The 15,436-nt window shown below is 36.6% G+C and overlaps 2 protein-coding genes across 2 annotated transcripts; one reads left to right on the forward strand and one right to left on the reverse strand.

Moving 5' to 3' along the window:
* Positions 1–746: 746 nt before the first annotated feature.
* CBG15735 lies at positions 747–3,833 on the forward strand (the record flags this gene model as incomplete). The annotated part of the gene is made up of 6 exons (XM_002640801.1): positions 747–791; positions 936–1,011; positions 1,558–1,695; positions 2,226–2,392; positions 2,444–2,570; positions 3,499–3,833. 6 exons carry the CDS (start codon positions 747–749, stop codon positions 3,831–3,833), a joined length of 888 nt encoding a protein of 295 aa, XP_002640847.1.
* A 1,043-nt stretch (positions 3,834–4,876) lies between these two features.
* Positions 4,877–12,898, reverse strand: CBG15736 (the record flags this gene model as incomplete). Its single annotated transcript, XM_045243387.1, has 9 exons — positions 4,877–5,050; positions 5,099–5,182; positions 6,098–6,607; positions 6,833–6,903; positions 7,378–7,781; positions 8,556–8,680; positions 8,729–8,857; positions 9,825–10,007; positions 12,725–12,898. 9 exons carry the CDS (start codon positions 12,896–12,898, stop codon positions 4,877–4,879), a joined length of 1,854 nt encoding a protein of 617 aa, XP_045095783.1.
* Between the last annotated feature and the right edge of the window lie 2,538 nt (positions 12,899–15,436).

Below are 15,436 nucleotides of genomic sequence, written 5' to 3' on the forward strand. Positions count from 1 at the left end.
CTAAAAATCCAAAATTTCAGCCTGACGCACTGGATGCCCCGAAACGATCGACCGACTTGGGTGGCAATAACTATCGAGATGGGAATGGGTTGTTAAAAGTAAGAAATCAGGTCTGTAATAGGCCTAGTTAGTCTTTTAAGGCTTGGCTAGGCCTATAACTTGGAATGGGGTCAAAAAGATGTGAGCCTAGTTAGGCAATTTGAGGGTTTTCAATCTCATCTAGGCTAGAGAAGAATTTTAAGGCTCGGCTAAGCCTTTTACGCTTGGCTAGGGCCATTCAGGCAGTTTTAGGCCTGTTTTAGGATTTTCAGGCTTGTAGGGCCTTAGGCCCAGCTAGGCTAGGTTAGGCTTTTAAAGCTCTTTAAAGACTTTTAGGCTGGGATAGGTTTTTAGGCCTTTCTAGACCCATTTTAGATGGTTCAAAGACTTCCTGATCCCCCCAGCTATTCATTCACTTGAATAACTTTCTAGAACTCTAATCTCTCTGATTTCTCTGCGTCTCTTCTATATGTTCCACTCTCTCTCAGCTATCATGAGATCTTGTTAGTCAGAAAAAGAAAGCGTAGGAAAAAAAGTACTCCCACATCTTTTTTCTCATTTTTTGTGTGTCTTTTTCTATTCTATTCATACACCGGAAATTTATTATCACATTTATCTCTTTTTTTTTATTCTGAAAAAAATTGATTTATTATATTTTTTTGGCTGAAAGAGAGAGAGAGAGAGAGAGAGTCTGGCTCTTTTCAGCCATGTCTGAGCATGAGTTGGATACGATAGTTGATATGAAAGTGGCGGTGAGTTATGGAGACCCGGATTTTTGAATTTCCCGCGTTTTTTAACATAGAAAAATTGGATTTCGAGGATTTTTCAGTGGAAAAAAAATGCCAAAAAATCCAAAAACATTTCTTGGGATTTTTTTGAAAAATTGAAATTTTTAGCCAGCTGAAATCTGGATTTTTGAATTTTCCGCGTTTTCAAAATTCAGAAAAATGAAATTTCAAATAATTTTGAATTGTGAAAATTCCAAAAAAAAAAAAAGAATTTCTGAAAATTCCAAAAAAAAATTTTTTCGAATTTTTGAAAATTCAACTTTTTGGAAGGTTCAATGAAATTTCGACTAGTTGAAATTAAGATTTTTGAACTTCCCGCGTTTTTCTGGTCTAGTAAAGTTGGGTTTTAAAGTTTTCGGCAGCGAAAAAATCTGAAAATATTAGAAAAAATCCAAAAAATTTTTTTCTGGGATTTTTTGAAAATTCCCATTTTTAACACTTTGATGAACTTTTAGCTAGCTGAAATTGAATTTTGCAAATTTTCCGCGTTTTTTCTGGCCAAGAAATTTTGGATTTCAGAAAATTTTCAGTGGAAAAAAATGCCAAAAAATCCAAAAAAAAAGTTTTCTTTCACATTTTTGGGACTGAAAATAAGGAATTTTCAGATTCAATTTTTCGAGTTTCTAGTTAATTCTAGGGGTTCTGAAATGTAATTTTTCAGATTCTCTGCGTTTTTTGACCTAAAAACATGCTTTTCAAGGTTTTTAAAGCCAAAAAAAAATATTTTCAGATAAAAAAAATTTCAGCCAAAAAATTTTTTTCCAGCTTTCCGGTGGAGGACTCGGCAAACCGGATCCACGTCGAGAAGGCGATGAGATGGCGTTTTTTGAGTCAATGATGTCAGCAGCGCCAGCACCATCAGCTGAAGGTCAGTGGACCGGAAAATATATTTTAGAGCCAAAATTTGCATTTCAAGAGTCTAAGCGCACTCTGAGTACAAAACTATGAGATGCACATTTTTTAAAGATGAGCAATCAGTGATTTTTGATCTTGCCGAGATTATCTTGGTACAAAAATAGGGGAGCTAGAACTACGTCAGAGGGATTATTTCCTTTTTCTTCCAAAAATTGCTATTTTGGGCATGGTAAAGCTAGAAAGAAGAGTTTCTAGAACATTCCAAATGGCTTCCAGAAGTGCTACACAAAAATAAAAAAATGTTTGCCACCGGGTGGACCCGAACCCGGATCCTCAGATTGGTAGTAGAAAAATCCACTGAGCCGAAAGTGCGAAACTATTGGAAAAGTGCGATATTGGGGGATTTTTTGGGGTTTTATAGGAGTTTTAAGAAGTCCGAAAGCTGTAAGAGGTGGCTGGGGTTGTTAAAATTATCCCAAACTATGTTTTTTCAAACTTTTTAGAAAAAAAATTTTCAAAAACAAAAAATTTTTTTTGTTGAAGTTTTCCACCTAAAACTTCCAGGAGACGAAGAAATCTGGGGAATGAGTCTATTCGATAATATCGAAGACGAAAAACGATATGCGAAAGAAGTGGAGGCGAGTCAACAGGTTACTGTAATTGACGCACGGGAGAAGAAGAAGTCGTTGAAAGCGGCAATGGAGGATATGGTATGTGCATTAAAATCAAAATTTAAGCTGAGCAATGGGTCTTTGTTTCAGCAAATCGATGCTAAACGTCCACCAACAAGTGCTGGAGAGAAGAAAAAGAAGAACAAGGGCGCGAATATGTTGGACCTGCTGGATGAGGCCGTTGCTAGGCCAGCAACTGCCAAGAAAGGAACTAAGGGTGAGCAATCTGGGAATTTTCGGTTCAGGAGGGCAATTCCGAGTACTTTTCCTTGTTTCTCACAACAATCAAAAGAAATTGCCACCGAGAGGAATTGAACCCTGGCCTTGAGACTCCGGCCGAAAACCCACTAAGCCATCTGGCCTCATTTTCAAAAAAGTGCGATTTTCACGGTTTCAAACAGCTTTTAGGGATTTTTAAGTGCGGAAATAATGATTTTCAGGCTAATTTTACCCAAAAACATAAAAATGTCCATGTTTGCATGCAGTTTTTTTGATTTTTCGAAAATTTTTCTAGTTTCCAGTATATTCTGGAGCCCCTATACTGAAAATCTGAGAGTTCCGATCTTCTAGTAGCTATCTAGACCCCTAAATCGTACCTCTCACAAAAATAAAAAGAAATTGCCCCCAGTGGGAATCGAACTCTAGACTTGAGATTCCTGTCAAAAACCCACTGAGCCATCTGACCACATTTTTGAAAAATTACGACTTCCTGCGTTCAAAATGGGTTTTAGGGGTTTTAAAAGCTCCCAAAAACGATTTTTCCTGTTTTTAAGCCATTTTCAAATGCTAAAGTTCATTTTCTCCAACTTAAAAAATTCCAAAAGCTCTTCACTAGCCAATTTTTTTCATAAAAATTATTAAAAACCCCAGGAAATTAGTGTTTTAGACACTTGGACCAACTTATTAGTGGCCCTCACAAAAATCAAAAAAGATTGCCACCAGGTGGAATCGAACCCTGGTCTTGAGATTCCGGTCGAAAACCCACTGAGCCACCTCACCAAAAGTGTTAAAATCGTGATTTTTAACGGATTTTCTTAATTTTTCCTAGCGTTTATAGGTTATCGATTGTCAAAATTTTAATTTTCCTACTCCTAACTCTTAATATATCATCCCTAAACCCCCTTATTCCTGAAAAATCATTCCAGCCAAGCGAAGCGAATCAATTGGCGCCAAAACGACCACTGCCCCGAAGTCAGATGACCCTGCAAAGCCACGCACTCGTAGTGGATCCCGCCCAACTACTACCAACCGCCCGGCCACCAAGTCCGAGGGCCGTGCAGAAGCTAGGCCACCAACCAAATCGGATTCTAGGCCAGGAACCAAAAATGGAGGGGCCTCTCGTCCGGCTACAAAGTCGGCTACACGCCCAACCACTGCTTCACGACCAGCTTCGAAATCAACAGAACGTGCTGGAAGTGCCGCTCCAAAAAGAGCCGGATCTGCTAAGAAGAAATCAGTGGTCCCGGAGCAGGCATCCTAAGCTCCGCCCCCTTTTTCAGAAGTTTCCAGATATTTTAAAACAACTCTCATTTATACTATTTTTTGCTACTATACTTATCCTTATCTTTGAAGCCTTTAATTTTTATCAGCATCTCTTGAAATTAGCCGAAAATTGCTAATCCTTAAATAATCCTAATCCTAAAAAGTTCCAAAAAATTCCAAAAATCCCAAAATCCAACATTTCTAGACACTTCTAGCACTCTAACCATGCTCCTCACAAAAATCAAAAAATTTTGCCACTAGGTGGAATTGAACTCTGGCCTTGAGTTTAGCAGATTTTTGGTCCAAAATCCCACTGAGCCATTTTTGTAAATTTTTGAAAAACGTCTGAAAAAGTTCAAAAATCGTGGTTTAAGGGGTTCTAGTACCTGAAAATTACGTTTTTTGTATTTATTTCGCTTTAAAAATTAGATTTTAGCTTGAAAACCGAAAAAAAAAATCAAATTTTTCATTTCCACTCAAAAATGCGCCCAAAAACTCCAAAAATCTTGAAATCCAACATTTCTAGATACTTCTAACACTCTAACCATGCTATTCAAAATTTCAAAAAAATTTTGGCGCCAAGTGGAATCGAACCCTGGTCTTGAGATTCCCAGATTTTCAGTGGAAAATCCCACTGAGCCATTTTTGCAACTTTTTTGAAAAATGCGATTTCCATGGTTTTAGTGGTTTTTATGGGTTTTTGAGGTCAAAAATTTCAAATTTCGTATCTATTTTACCTAATATCCCACTTTTTGACTAAAAAATAGTACTGTTAGCTGAAAAAAAGCAAAAAAAAAACCATGTTTCGTTAGTTGTTACCCTTTAACTGTCCTATATAATTTCGTCCCCCTCCCCCCTCTTTCTAAAAATATGTTTTCCTTGTTTCTTTTACCCCCCGAAAAACATTTATTAATCTTCTGCCCTTTGGTCCGTCTCCTGTCATACGTCATACACCCCTCGGCAACTTTTCCCCTCCCCAAAACCTAAAATGACTTATTGCACCCAAGGGAATAAACTTTGTCGGACCCTTTTCAACTTGTTTCAAAAATTATTCAATTTCCTACTCCAGAAGACCCTCCCCTTTTTAAAAAATAAAAAAGTACCCACCTTAACCAAACAAGTGCCAACTGGAGTGTCCTCGGAAATCTCCACCTGCCAAAGTGCTCTTTCAAATTGTGGAGGTCGGGATTCGGAGTCTAGAAGGTCGGCAATCACCTTAACTTATAGATAATTAGGCTTAATTGGGATGAATTGGTCCCCAACCTGTAGATCAGTAGATAGTGCAGGATTGCCACCATCCTCGGCGCGAACTCGGAACTTGATTTCGGATCCAATGTTGCAATCGATCTGGAAAAGAAGGTTATGGTCAATTAAAGAGGCATATCTTGAAAAATACAGTAGTTAGAAAAAATTTGTCAACTACAAAAGTGTAGGAAATTGAATTTTACACATTTCAATATTTGAAAAAATTTGTCTAGCTACTGTAGTTTTAGATATATGCGCCTTTAAAGTTAGCGCATCCACCAAGCGGCCTTGAAAGCGTTGAAAGCAAGTTTAACGGCCCATATCTCAAAAACTACAGTAGCTAGAAAGATCTGAAAATTATAAAAATGTAGGAAATTAAATTTTACATCATTTTGTAATTAGTTAAAATTTTCTAGCTACCATAGTTTTAGAGATATGCGCCTTTAAAGTTGGCCCGACCTTTACCTTTTTTGGAGGGCAGGAAGGGATTGAGTGCGCCGCGCGCCAACTTTAAAGGCCCATATCTCAAAAACTATAGTAGCTAGAAAGATTTGAAAATTATAAAATGTAGGAAATTGTATTTTACACATTTTTATAGTTGACAAAAGTTGTCTAGCTACCGTAGTTTTAGAGCTATGCGACTTTAAAGTGGACGCCCAAGGAAGGGGACGACTGCGCGCGCCAACTTCAAAGGCGCGTATCTCGAAAACCAAAAAAGATCGCCATAAGTTGTCAACTACCAAATTAATCAGCTTAATATTATTCAAATTTTGTTAATTGACACTTTATTTCGAATTACTGTAGTTTGAGAGATATGCGCCTTTAAAGTTGGCGCGTCTCATCCTTCTCTCGGGCGTCCGGAAAAGAGACGCACCAATTTTAAAGGCGCATAACTAAAAAACCAGAACAGTTACCAAAAAATTGTCAATTACAACACCACTAATTATCATAAATTAGAAAAAATATTGTTAGTTGACAGCTTTTTGATAGCTACTGTGTTTTATGCGCCTTTAAAGCCCCTCTTACTCGCCGCAAGTGTAATTCCCCTAATCGGTTTATTTGGCCTACCGTATTCGGCACAAAAATTCTGCCCGTCTCCTTATCAATAGAAACCAAGTCCGTATCCAGCACCGAATATCGAATCCATCCATTCTGCCCCAAATCCGGATCCTTTGCTGTCAGAGTCCGGGACCCTCCCTGCGTTCGATTCAAAGAGATATGAATTTGGGAACTATGCCATTGAGGAGCGTTATCATTGATATCTCCAATCGTTAGCAGCTGTGGATGCTCAATTATCATTTGCCCATCTTTTTCAAGTAAAAACTTCAGATGGTATTCTGAAGTCGTCTCTCGATCCAGAATTCCACATAGCAGAAGTAGGTAGACGTGAGATTGATCGGTTTGTTGGGGACACAGACTGCTGGTTCCCAGCAGGCGGAGCTTCGTGTCACGGTACATCTGAGCAATGCTCACACGAGCGACAATTGAGCCTAATGTGGTGTTCTCTGGGAGATGTGCTGAAAAAATCTAGATATTTAAGCTTGAAAAACTCAACAATGTGCCAAAAAACTTTGGATTTTCGCAAAAATCCCAAAATCCAACATTTCCAGACACTTCTAACAGTCTAACCATGCTCCTCACAAAAGTCAAACGCAATTGGCACCGGGTGGACTCGAACCCTAGCCTTGAGTTTAGCAGATTTTTGATCGAAAATCCCATTGAGCCATTTGGGCAATTTTTTTAAAAAGTGCAATTTCCATGATTTTCAATGTGGTTTCGTGGGTTTAAAAGGTGAAAATAGTGATTTTGGAGTGTATTTTCAGCTAGATCGTGTTTTTTTTTGACAAAAAATCTGAAAAAAAATGTTGACAATTTTTTTTCAGAACTTTCCGGAAAATCTGAAAATCAATTTTTCAGATTTTCTCACTTTGAGAGACTTTTTAGTGCTTCTCACAAAAACCAAAAAAGATTTACATCAGGTGGAATTGAACCCTGGCCTTGAGATTACTAGATTTTGGGGCGAAAATCCCACTAGGCCATATGTGTAAATTTTTGGAAAAGGGCGAATTTCTGGGTTCAAAATGGGTTTTAGGGGTTTCTAAGTGCGAAAATTGTGATTTTTAGGGTCAATTTACTCTGGAAGCTATCTCCAGTGAGTTTTAGCACAGTTTAGAAGGATGCTTGACGTTCAGTCCTGGGGTTTCAGGTTTAGCATGTTTCTCGCCTAGTTTCACTCATGTTTGGTCAAATTGGCTCAATTTTTTGCAGCTCTTGATAGCAAATGAAGTAAGACTCACCGGAATTCGACTCGACCAACCAGATAATATCCAATGGGGGTGACGCTAGCGTACTTCCCATTACACTTATCGTCACCACTGCCGATGAACTCAACGGCGGATTTCCATGGTCCGAAGCGACGACGATGACGTCATGGGTGGAAGCTGGAAGAAGACTAGAAGTCGTTGTGATGACTCCAGATGGTGATATTGCGAAATTCGAGTTCGATGGAGACGACGTCTTCTTGATTTCATAGGAGATTCTGGAATTTTCTCCAATGTCAGCGTCGGTGGCTTGTACGGTAATGATATTGGAGCCGATGGAGACGTTGGCGGAGACTGAAGCCGTGTAACGACTTCTTGTGAACACTGGAGCATTATCATTAGCATCCACGATTTCTATAGAGCATCGGAGTTGACCAGTTCTGAAGGAAAATTCAATTTTTGGCAGTTTTTAGTTTTTTGAGGATCATTGAAATTCAAAAATCTGAATTTTACATTTCTAGACATTTTCAGACACTTCTAACACTTGAATAATACTCTACACAAAAGCAAAAAAAGTTTGCCACTAAGAGGAATCGAACCCTTGGCCTTGAGATTGACATGAAAATCCCACTGAGCCATCTGGGGCAAATTTTTCAAAAAGGCTTCAAAAGGGCAAAAATAGGGATTTTTAGTAATTTTTAGGGGTTTCAGTGTAGAATAATGACGTTTTTCATGTTAAATTCGCCAGAAAAAGTAGTTTTTAGCTTAAAAAATGGAAAAAAAAAGTGAAAATTGCCATTCTCACTCAGAAATTTGCCAAAAAACTCCGAAAATCCAGAAATCCAACACTTCAAAATACTTCCAATGCTCAAATAATGCTCTACACAAAAGCGAAAAGAGTTTGCCACCAGGAGGAATTGAACCCGCGGCCTTGAGATTCCCAGATTTTAGGTCAAAAATCCCACTGAGCCATTTGTGCAAAACTTTAAAAAAACGCGATTCTCAGCGATTTTCAGCTATTTTTAAATGTTTTTAAGGGTTTTCAAGGTCAGAGAATGTGATTTTCGGGTTAAATTAACCCTAAATTGAAGCGTTCATTGAGTTCTAGATACATTTTGTGGCTCTCAAACATTTATAAGTCATTTTGACTGAGTTCTTGCTCAACTTTAGTCGGTTTTTGAAGATTTATTTTTCAAATGTTCATAAAAACTCACTTTGCCGGTTTTCCACCATCCTGGGCTTCAATCAACAGCTCATATTTATCCCGAAATTCCCTATCCAATTGTCCATTCACAAACAAATCCGCTTGAAGCTGTTCGTTGACTTTTCGAGCAGTTATCTGCATGTAAAACATGGATTACTGTACCTAAGAAATCAAATTGCTCACCTTAAACACATTATTCACATTTCCTTGAAGAATCACAAATCGATGAACATCAAATTTGGGTCCATCTCCATCAGAAACCGTGGGTAAGGCGAATGAGGTGCCGAGTTGAGCGAATTCCGAAATTTCGAACTGCAAAAATGCATTTTTTTTTTGTTATGGAAACTAGTGAAAATAGTACTCTGGACCTTTAAAAACCTGAAAACCTGACAAAAAATCACTAAAAACCTTGATTTAAGCGTTTTTTCGAAAAATTGTTCGGATGGCCTAGTGGGATTTTTGCCTTGAATCTCAAGATCGGGGGTTCGATTCCTCTTGGTTCCAAACTCTTTTTGCTTTTGTTTATAGCAAGATTTGAAGGTTCTTGAAGCTTCTAAAAGTCTTTTTTCGCTAACTTTCAGGTTTTCGAAAAAAAGTGAAAAAATCCAAAAAATTGAAAATCAAAAATTGCTTAAAATTAAGGTTTTTAAATGTAGAAACTACTAAAATTGAGTTCAAAACCTTTGAAAACCCTCAGAATTCCCTGAAACCAATCAAAACTCATGAAAATCGAGGTTTTTCAAAAATGTGGTCAGATGGCCTAGTGGGATTTTGAACCCAAAATCTGGGAATCTCAACACCAGGGTTCAATTCCTCTCGGTGCCAAACTCTTTTTGCTTTTGTTTAGAGCAAGAATTAGAGGTTCTGGAAAGTTCTGGAAGCCTTTTTTCGCAAAATTTCAGATTTTCGAAAAAAGTTAAAAAATCCAAAAAATTTGAGTTTTCCAAAATTATTCAAAATTGAGGTTTTTGAATGTAGAAACTACTGTAGTTAAGTTCAAAACTTTTGAAACCCCTCAGAATTCCCTAAAACCAATCAAAACGCATGAAAATCGAGGTTTTTCAAAAATGTGGTCAGATGGCTCAGTGGGATTTTGAACCCAAAATCTGGGAATCTCAACACCAGGGTTCGATTCCACCCGGAGTCAAACTTTTTTTGGTTCCATTTAGAGCATGAAAAACCTCTTTGGAGCTCCAAAAAACCTTGATTCCCGATTTTTCCAAGTTTGAGGGTCGTTTGTTCTCAAATTTCCTCAAATTTTTCAGTTGAAACTGCCCACCTTAACATTGGAATCCGCAAAACTTGGCACATTATCATTCTCATCATCCACCTCGACCAAAATATCAATGGTTTCACCGGATTCCTCCACTCGAACAGCCACTATTTCGAATTTCGACCTTTTTTCATAATCCAGATGAGCAATGGTGGAAATCTCTCCAGAGCGTTCGTCGACTTTGAGGAACTGAAATTTAGAATTCGAATTTTTTTTGAATTTCCAGTTTTTTCTAAGCCCTAAAAGCTATAAAATCTGGTCCCTTGTACTTTTAGGATGTTCGAGATTCTTCCTAATTCTATCAATTTTGACACTTTCTTCTTCTTTTGCACTCTCTGAATGGGGACAGATGACTAATGTGGTCCATTTCGGAGAAGAAGAAGAATAGTTGCGGAACAAATTGGGTTTAGGTCCTATGTTCCTTTAAGAAGAGATTTAGAAGAAAAAGTAAAAATCGGAAAAGATTCAACCAAAATCTGGAGAAGAACAAATTTGGAGAAGCCGAATTCATATAAGAAGAAGACATTTTTTGAAAAAAAAAATACTTGAAAAGGACATTCCAAAATATGACAAAAAAGTTTAGTCTATTTTCCAAAAATTTTGAAATGATCCATCCAAAATCTGGGGAAGGGAAGCACTGGAGAAGACTAAATCTGGAGAAGAAAAAGAAACATTTTCAAAAAAAAAAATATTGGAGAAGGATTTCCAAGATGTTTAGGACGTTTTTGAACTAGATTGCAGATTTTTAGATATGGTCCATCCAAAATCTGGGGAAGGCCAAATTTGGAGAAGACCAAATTTGGGGAAGAAGAAGAGAAATCTTTTAAAAAAAGTTTTGGATATACTTTTCCAAGGTGAACCTAAGATTTTTGGTCTACTTTCATAGGAATTAGACAAGATCCATCCAAAATCTGGAAAAGGCCGAATCTGGAGAAGACCAAATTTGGGGAAGAAAAAGAGAAATCTTTTAAAAAAAGGTTTGGATATACTTTTCCAATAAAAATATAAAAGTTTTGGTCTAGTTTCCCAAATTTTAGACATGGTCCATCTAAAATCTGGAGAAGGCCAAGTCTGGAGAAGGAGGAGACCTCGATGGACCTTCTCCAAAGTTGATAAGTCTAGTTCTCAAATCTACTAAAACCTGTGGATAGTCTTTTCCAAACTTTCAAAAAGCTAAATTCCTTCTTCTTCTCCAAATCTAGTCTTCTCCAGATTCTGGATGGACATTCTCCAGAATTGATCGAACTAGTTCAGGAATTTTAGGAAAATGTAGGGAAGCTCAGATCTAGTTTCCTAATCCCTCTTTTCTGCATTTTTTGGGCATATTCCGCCCTTCTTCCCCCTACTTGTATACAGTTTTTTTGCCCTATAATTAAGTCTTCTTCTTCTTCTTTTCATAATAACTTGACCCTTCTTCTTCTTCTTATCCATATAATTACTAATCCCTGTTACTTCTCCTTATGCTCCTTTCCCCTTCTCCATATATAGTATAAAATATTCTGTATTGGAGAAAGAACAAAATACATCAAATTCATCTATTCAAACCAATATTTCACGGTGAAATGGGTTTGGAGAAGAAACAGATGTAGACTCCTTAACTATGCAAATGACTTGTTGGTCCCTTTTTCCCAATGTTTTGGGGTTAGGAGGAAATGCAACAGGAGGCCAGATATCAATCATTTGTAGGGATAAGAAGAGGGATAATTAGAAATTAGCAACTGAAAAACACTTTTTTCATGAATAAGGGGTTCTGGAGAAGGATGATAGCCAAATCTAGTCCAAAATTCATCTAGAAACTGTTTGGAAATATTGAATAGGCTTTTTCTAGACTTTCATCAGTTTTTTGGTCTAGTTTCAAAAAATTTAGAACAGGTCCATCCAAAATTTGGAAAAGAACAGATTCGAAAAAGAAGAAAAAAATTAGATTTTTCAAAGTTTGGAAAAGAATTTCCAAGATATTTAGAACATTTTTAAACTATATTTGAAAATTTTGGGAGTGGTCCATCCAGAATTTGGAGAAGGCTGAATATGGAGAAGAAGAAGAGATTATTTCTAATAAATTAGTGAAATAGACATTTCAAAGTCTGGCAAAAATTTTTGGTCTAGAGTTTTTAAGTTTGGAATTGGTCCATCCAGAATCTGGAGAAGACTGAATTTGGAGAAGACCAAATCTAGAGCAAAACTTATCAAAAACCCTTATTTGAATATTGGAAGAGGATTCCCAAAATATGTAGGACGTTTTTGAACTAGATTCGACAATTTCACATGTGGTCCATCCAGAATCTGGAGAAGGCCGAATTCGGAAAAGAAGAAGAAATTAATTTTTTTTCTCTAATTTTTATTTTCCCCAGATTTTCCCTTCTTTTTCTTCTTTTCCCTACCTCGAACGGTCCCCCCAAAAGTGAATAGGGCAGAAGATAATTGGGCATGTTCCTCCTATTTTCCTTTTTCTTCTTTTTCTTTTTCTTTTCTCCTTGACTACTAGTATACCGTTCGTTATCCTCTCAAGGTTAAGACGCCAATGAATGGAATAGGAAAATTGGATTGGAAAAGAAGAAAAGAAAAAGATGAATTGAAAAACTAAAAATCTAAATTTTTCTTCTTCTCCATATCTAGTCTTCTCCAGATTCTGATGGACCATGCTCAAAATTTTAGAATCTAGACCAAAAATGTCCTAAATATTTCCGAAATCCTTTTCCAAATTTTAAAAAGTTCGAATTTCTTCTTGTTCTTCAAATTTGGTCTTCTCCAGATTCTGGATGGACCATGTCTTATTTTTAGGAAAGTAGACCAAAAATATTATAATTATTCTGGAACATCTTTTTCAAGTCTCCTTTTTCTATTTTTTAGATTTTTGGACCACAACATGTCCTTCTCCGATTTTTCCAAAAATCAAAAATACTCACCTTTGAAGTTTGCTCATCTGGAAAGACTACGAAATATTTGGGAGCCACCGATTCTTCTTGTTTCCCAGATATCCATCCTATTCGAAAACCAATCTGGGCGGATTCAGGTACAGTAAACCTTGTCAGGCATACTGTAGCTTGAATTATGGAGAAGAAGAAGAGGAAAATCTTCATTTTCTTTTTGAATTGAATTCTCATCTTGGAAACATTCTTGTGGGGGGGGGGGTGTGTGTTGATTCTGGAAATTTGAGAATTTGAGGATTAGAATTTCAGAAAAAAAAAAGAAGTAAAAAAAAGAAAAAGAAGAAGAAGAAGAAGAATCTAAAATTTCAATTGGTGATTCAGAATCCGGAGAAGGATCAGGAGAAGGAAAAGAAGAAAAAGAAAACGTTCTACCTATCCGAACGGTGGTGGTTACCGTTTTACACAAAACTAGTATAACAATAACATTAGTGAATGGGCGATTCGGAGAAGAAGAAGGAACGGTAAAATGTAAATGTGGAAAAGAAGAAGAAGAAGAAGAATAAGAAAAGAACAATAAAAAAGAAGATGAAAACGAAAAAAAATCCAGAAAGAATGATGAAATTTCGAAGGAAATTTGGTTTCTTTTTCTTCTTCTTCTTTTTCTTCTCCAGATTTTGAAACTTTTTGGATGGACCATGTCCAAAGTTTCTGAATCTAGTTCAAAAATCTATTAAAATCTATGGAGAACTATATCCAACCTTTTTTTTCGTAAAAATTCTTCTTCTTCTCTGAATTTTCTCTTCTCCAGATTGGTCCTTCTCCAGATTCTGGATGACCCTAGTCCAAGTTTCCAAAAATTTTCAAATTATGTACATATTCAGAATACCTGTCCACGGCTGTCACCAAAATTGTGTTAATTACCTCATCTTCGGAGAAGAAGAGAAAAGTGACAGAGAAGACCGCCTGGGGAGAAGAAGAAGAAGAAGAAGAGAAATGGGATATTCTTATCTGTCGGAGAAGGCGCTAATTGCGCATTTTATACCTATTCATCGTCCATTTTAACGGAAAAGAGACAGTATGAGAAAAAAAAGAAAAATTTTCAAAAAAAAAAAAAATTGGACATGGTCCATCCAAAATCTGGAGAAGACTAGATATGGAGAAGAAGAAGAGATTTTTAGAAGAAAAAGTTTGGAAAAGGATTTAGAGGTAATTTAAGATATTTGTGGTTTACTTTCAAAAAAATTGGACTAGTTCCATCCAAAATCTGGAGAAGACTAAATATGGAGAAGAAGAAGAGATTTTTAGAAGAAAAAATTTGGAGAAGGTTTTCCAAGGTTAGGAAAAGGTTTGAGGACTACTTTCAGATGTTTCAGATACGGTCCATCCAAGATTTGGAAAAGGAAAATATGGAGAAGACCAGGTCTAGAGAAGAAGAAGAGATTTTTAGAAGAAAAAGTTTGGAGAAGGCTTACCAAGATTTGGGAAAGGTTTGAGGACTACTTTCAGAAATTTTGGAGATGGTCCATCCAAAATCCGTGGTCCATCCAAAATCCGGAGAAGGCTAAATATGGAGAAGAAGAAGAAAAAAAGGAAAAGAGCAGAAATTCATAAATGCAGGAAAAAAAAACTTTCCAGAACAATTTTTTAACTGAAAAACAAGAAATTCTTGATTCTCTTCTTTTTCTTCTTTTCCTTCTTCTTCTTTTCCAGAGGAAAATGTTTTTGTTCATCCACCATTTTCTGTGGTGGGGGACCCTAAAAGTAAAAACTGGGTGAAAATTGAGTTTGGTACTCTTTTTCGCTGGTCGTCCGTCCACCAGTTTTGGGTCAGAAAATAGAAAAATAGGGAAAAGAAGAAGAAGAAGAAGAAAAAGAATAAAAGAAGAAGAAGAAGTGAGAAAAATTGACGGATAAGGGATAGAGAAAAGGTACTAAATCCCCGGGTGACCACCAAATGAGTGAAGAGACCAGACAAATTAGGCAATTTTGTGTCTTTTTGGCAGAATTTTTCGGATTAGGAGGAAGGCAAATAGAGGAGGAAGAAGAAGAAAGAAGAAAAATTAGAAGATTTGACAATTTTTTTCAAAAAAAAAAAGCTTGATGAACAAGTCCTTTCTAAACCAAAATTTGTTTTTTTTTACAAAAATGTCTTCTTCTTCTCCGTATTCGGTCTTCTCCAGATTCTGGATGGACCATGTCAAAATTTTTGGAAACTAGTTCAAAAGTGTCCTACATATCTTGGAGATTCTTTTCCAAATTTTTTTTACAAGAAAATTTCTTCTTTTTCTCCGTATTCGGTCTTCTCCAGATTCTGGATGGGCCATATCCAAAATTTTGGAATCTAGTTCAAAAATGTCCTAAATATCTTGGAAACCCTTTTCCAAACATTTTTAGAGAGAAATCTCATTTTCTTCTCCGAATTTGGTCTTCTCCATATTTAGCATTTTCCAGATTCTGGATGGACCATATTGAAAATTCTCAAATCTAGTTCAAAAATATCTTATACATTCTGGGAAATATTTCCAAGCTTTTTTTGTAGAAAAATATCTTCTTTTTTTTCCATATTTAGTCTTCTCCAGATTCTGGGTGGACCACCGTAAAACCTCTAATAGAACGACACCCGGATCGTCCACTTTGAGCCTATATATCTCACTTCTTTTGAAAGGTATCAAAAAGTGGTTAACTAGTAAAATGTTTATCAGGATATCAGCAACATTTTACTAGTTAGCCACTTTTTGATAACTTTCA

The sequence above is a fragment of the Caenorhabditis briggsae genome, assembly GCF_000004555.2.
Source record: "Caenorhabditis briggsae complete genome, chrIII, whole genome shotgun sequence".
Taxonomy (NCBI): domain Eukaryota; kingdom Metazoa; phylum Nematoda; class Chromadorea; order Rhabditida; family Rhabditidae; genus Caenorhabditis; species Caenorhabditis briggsae.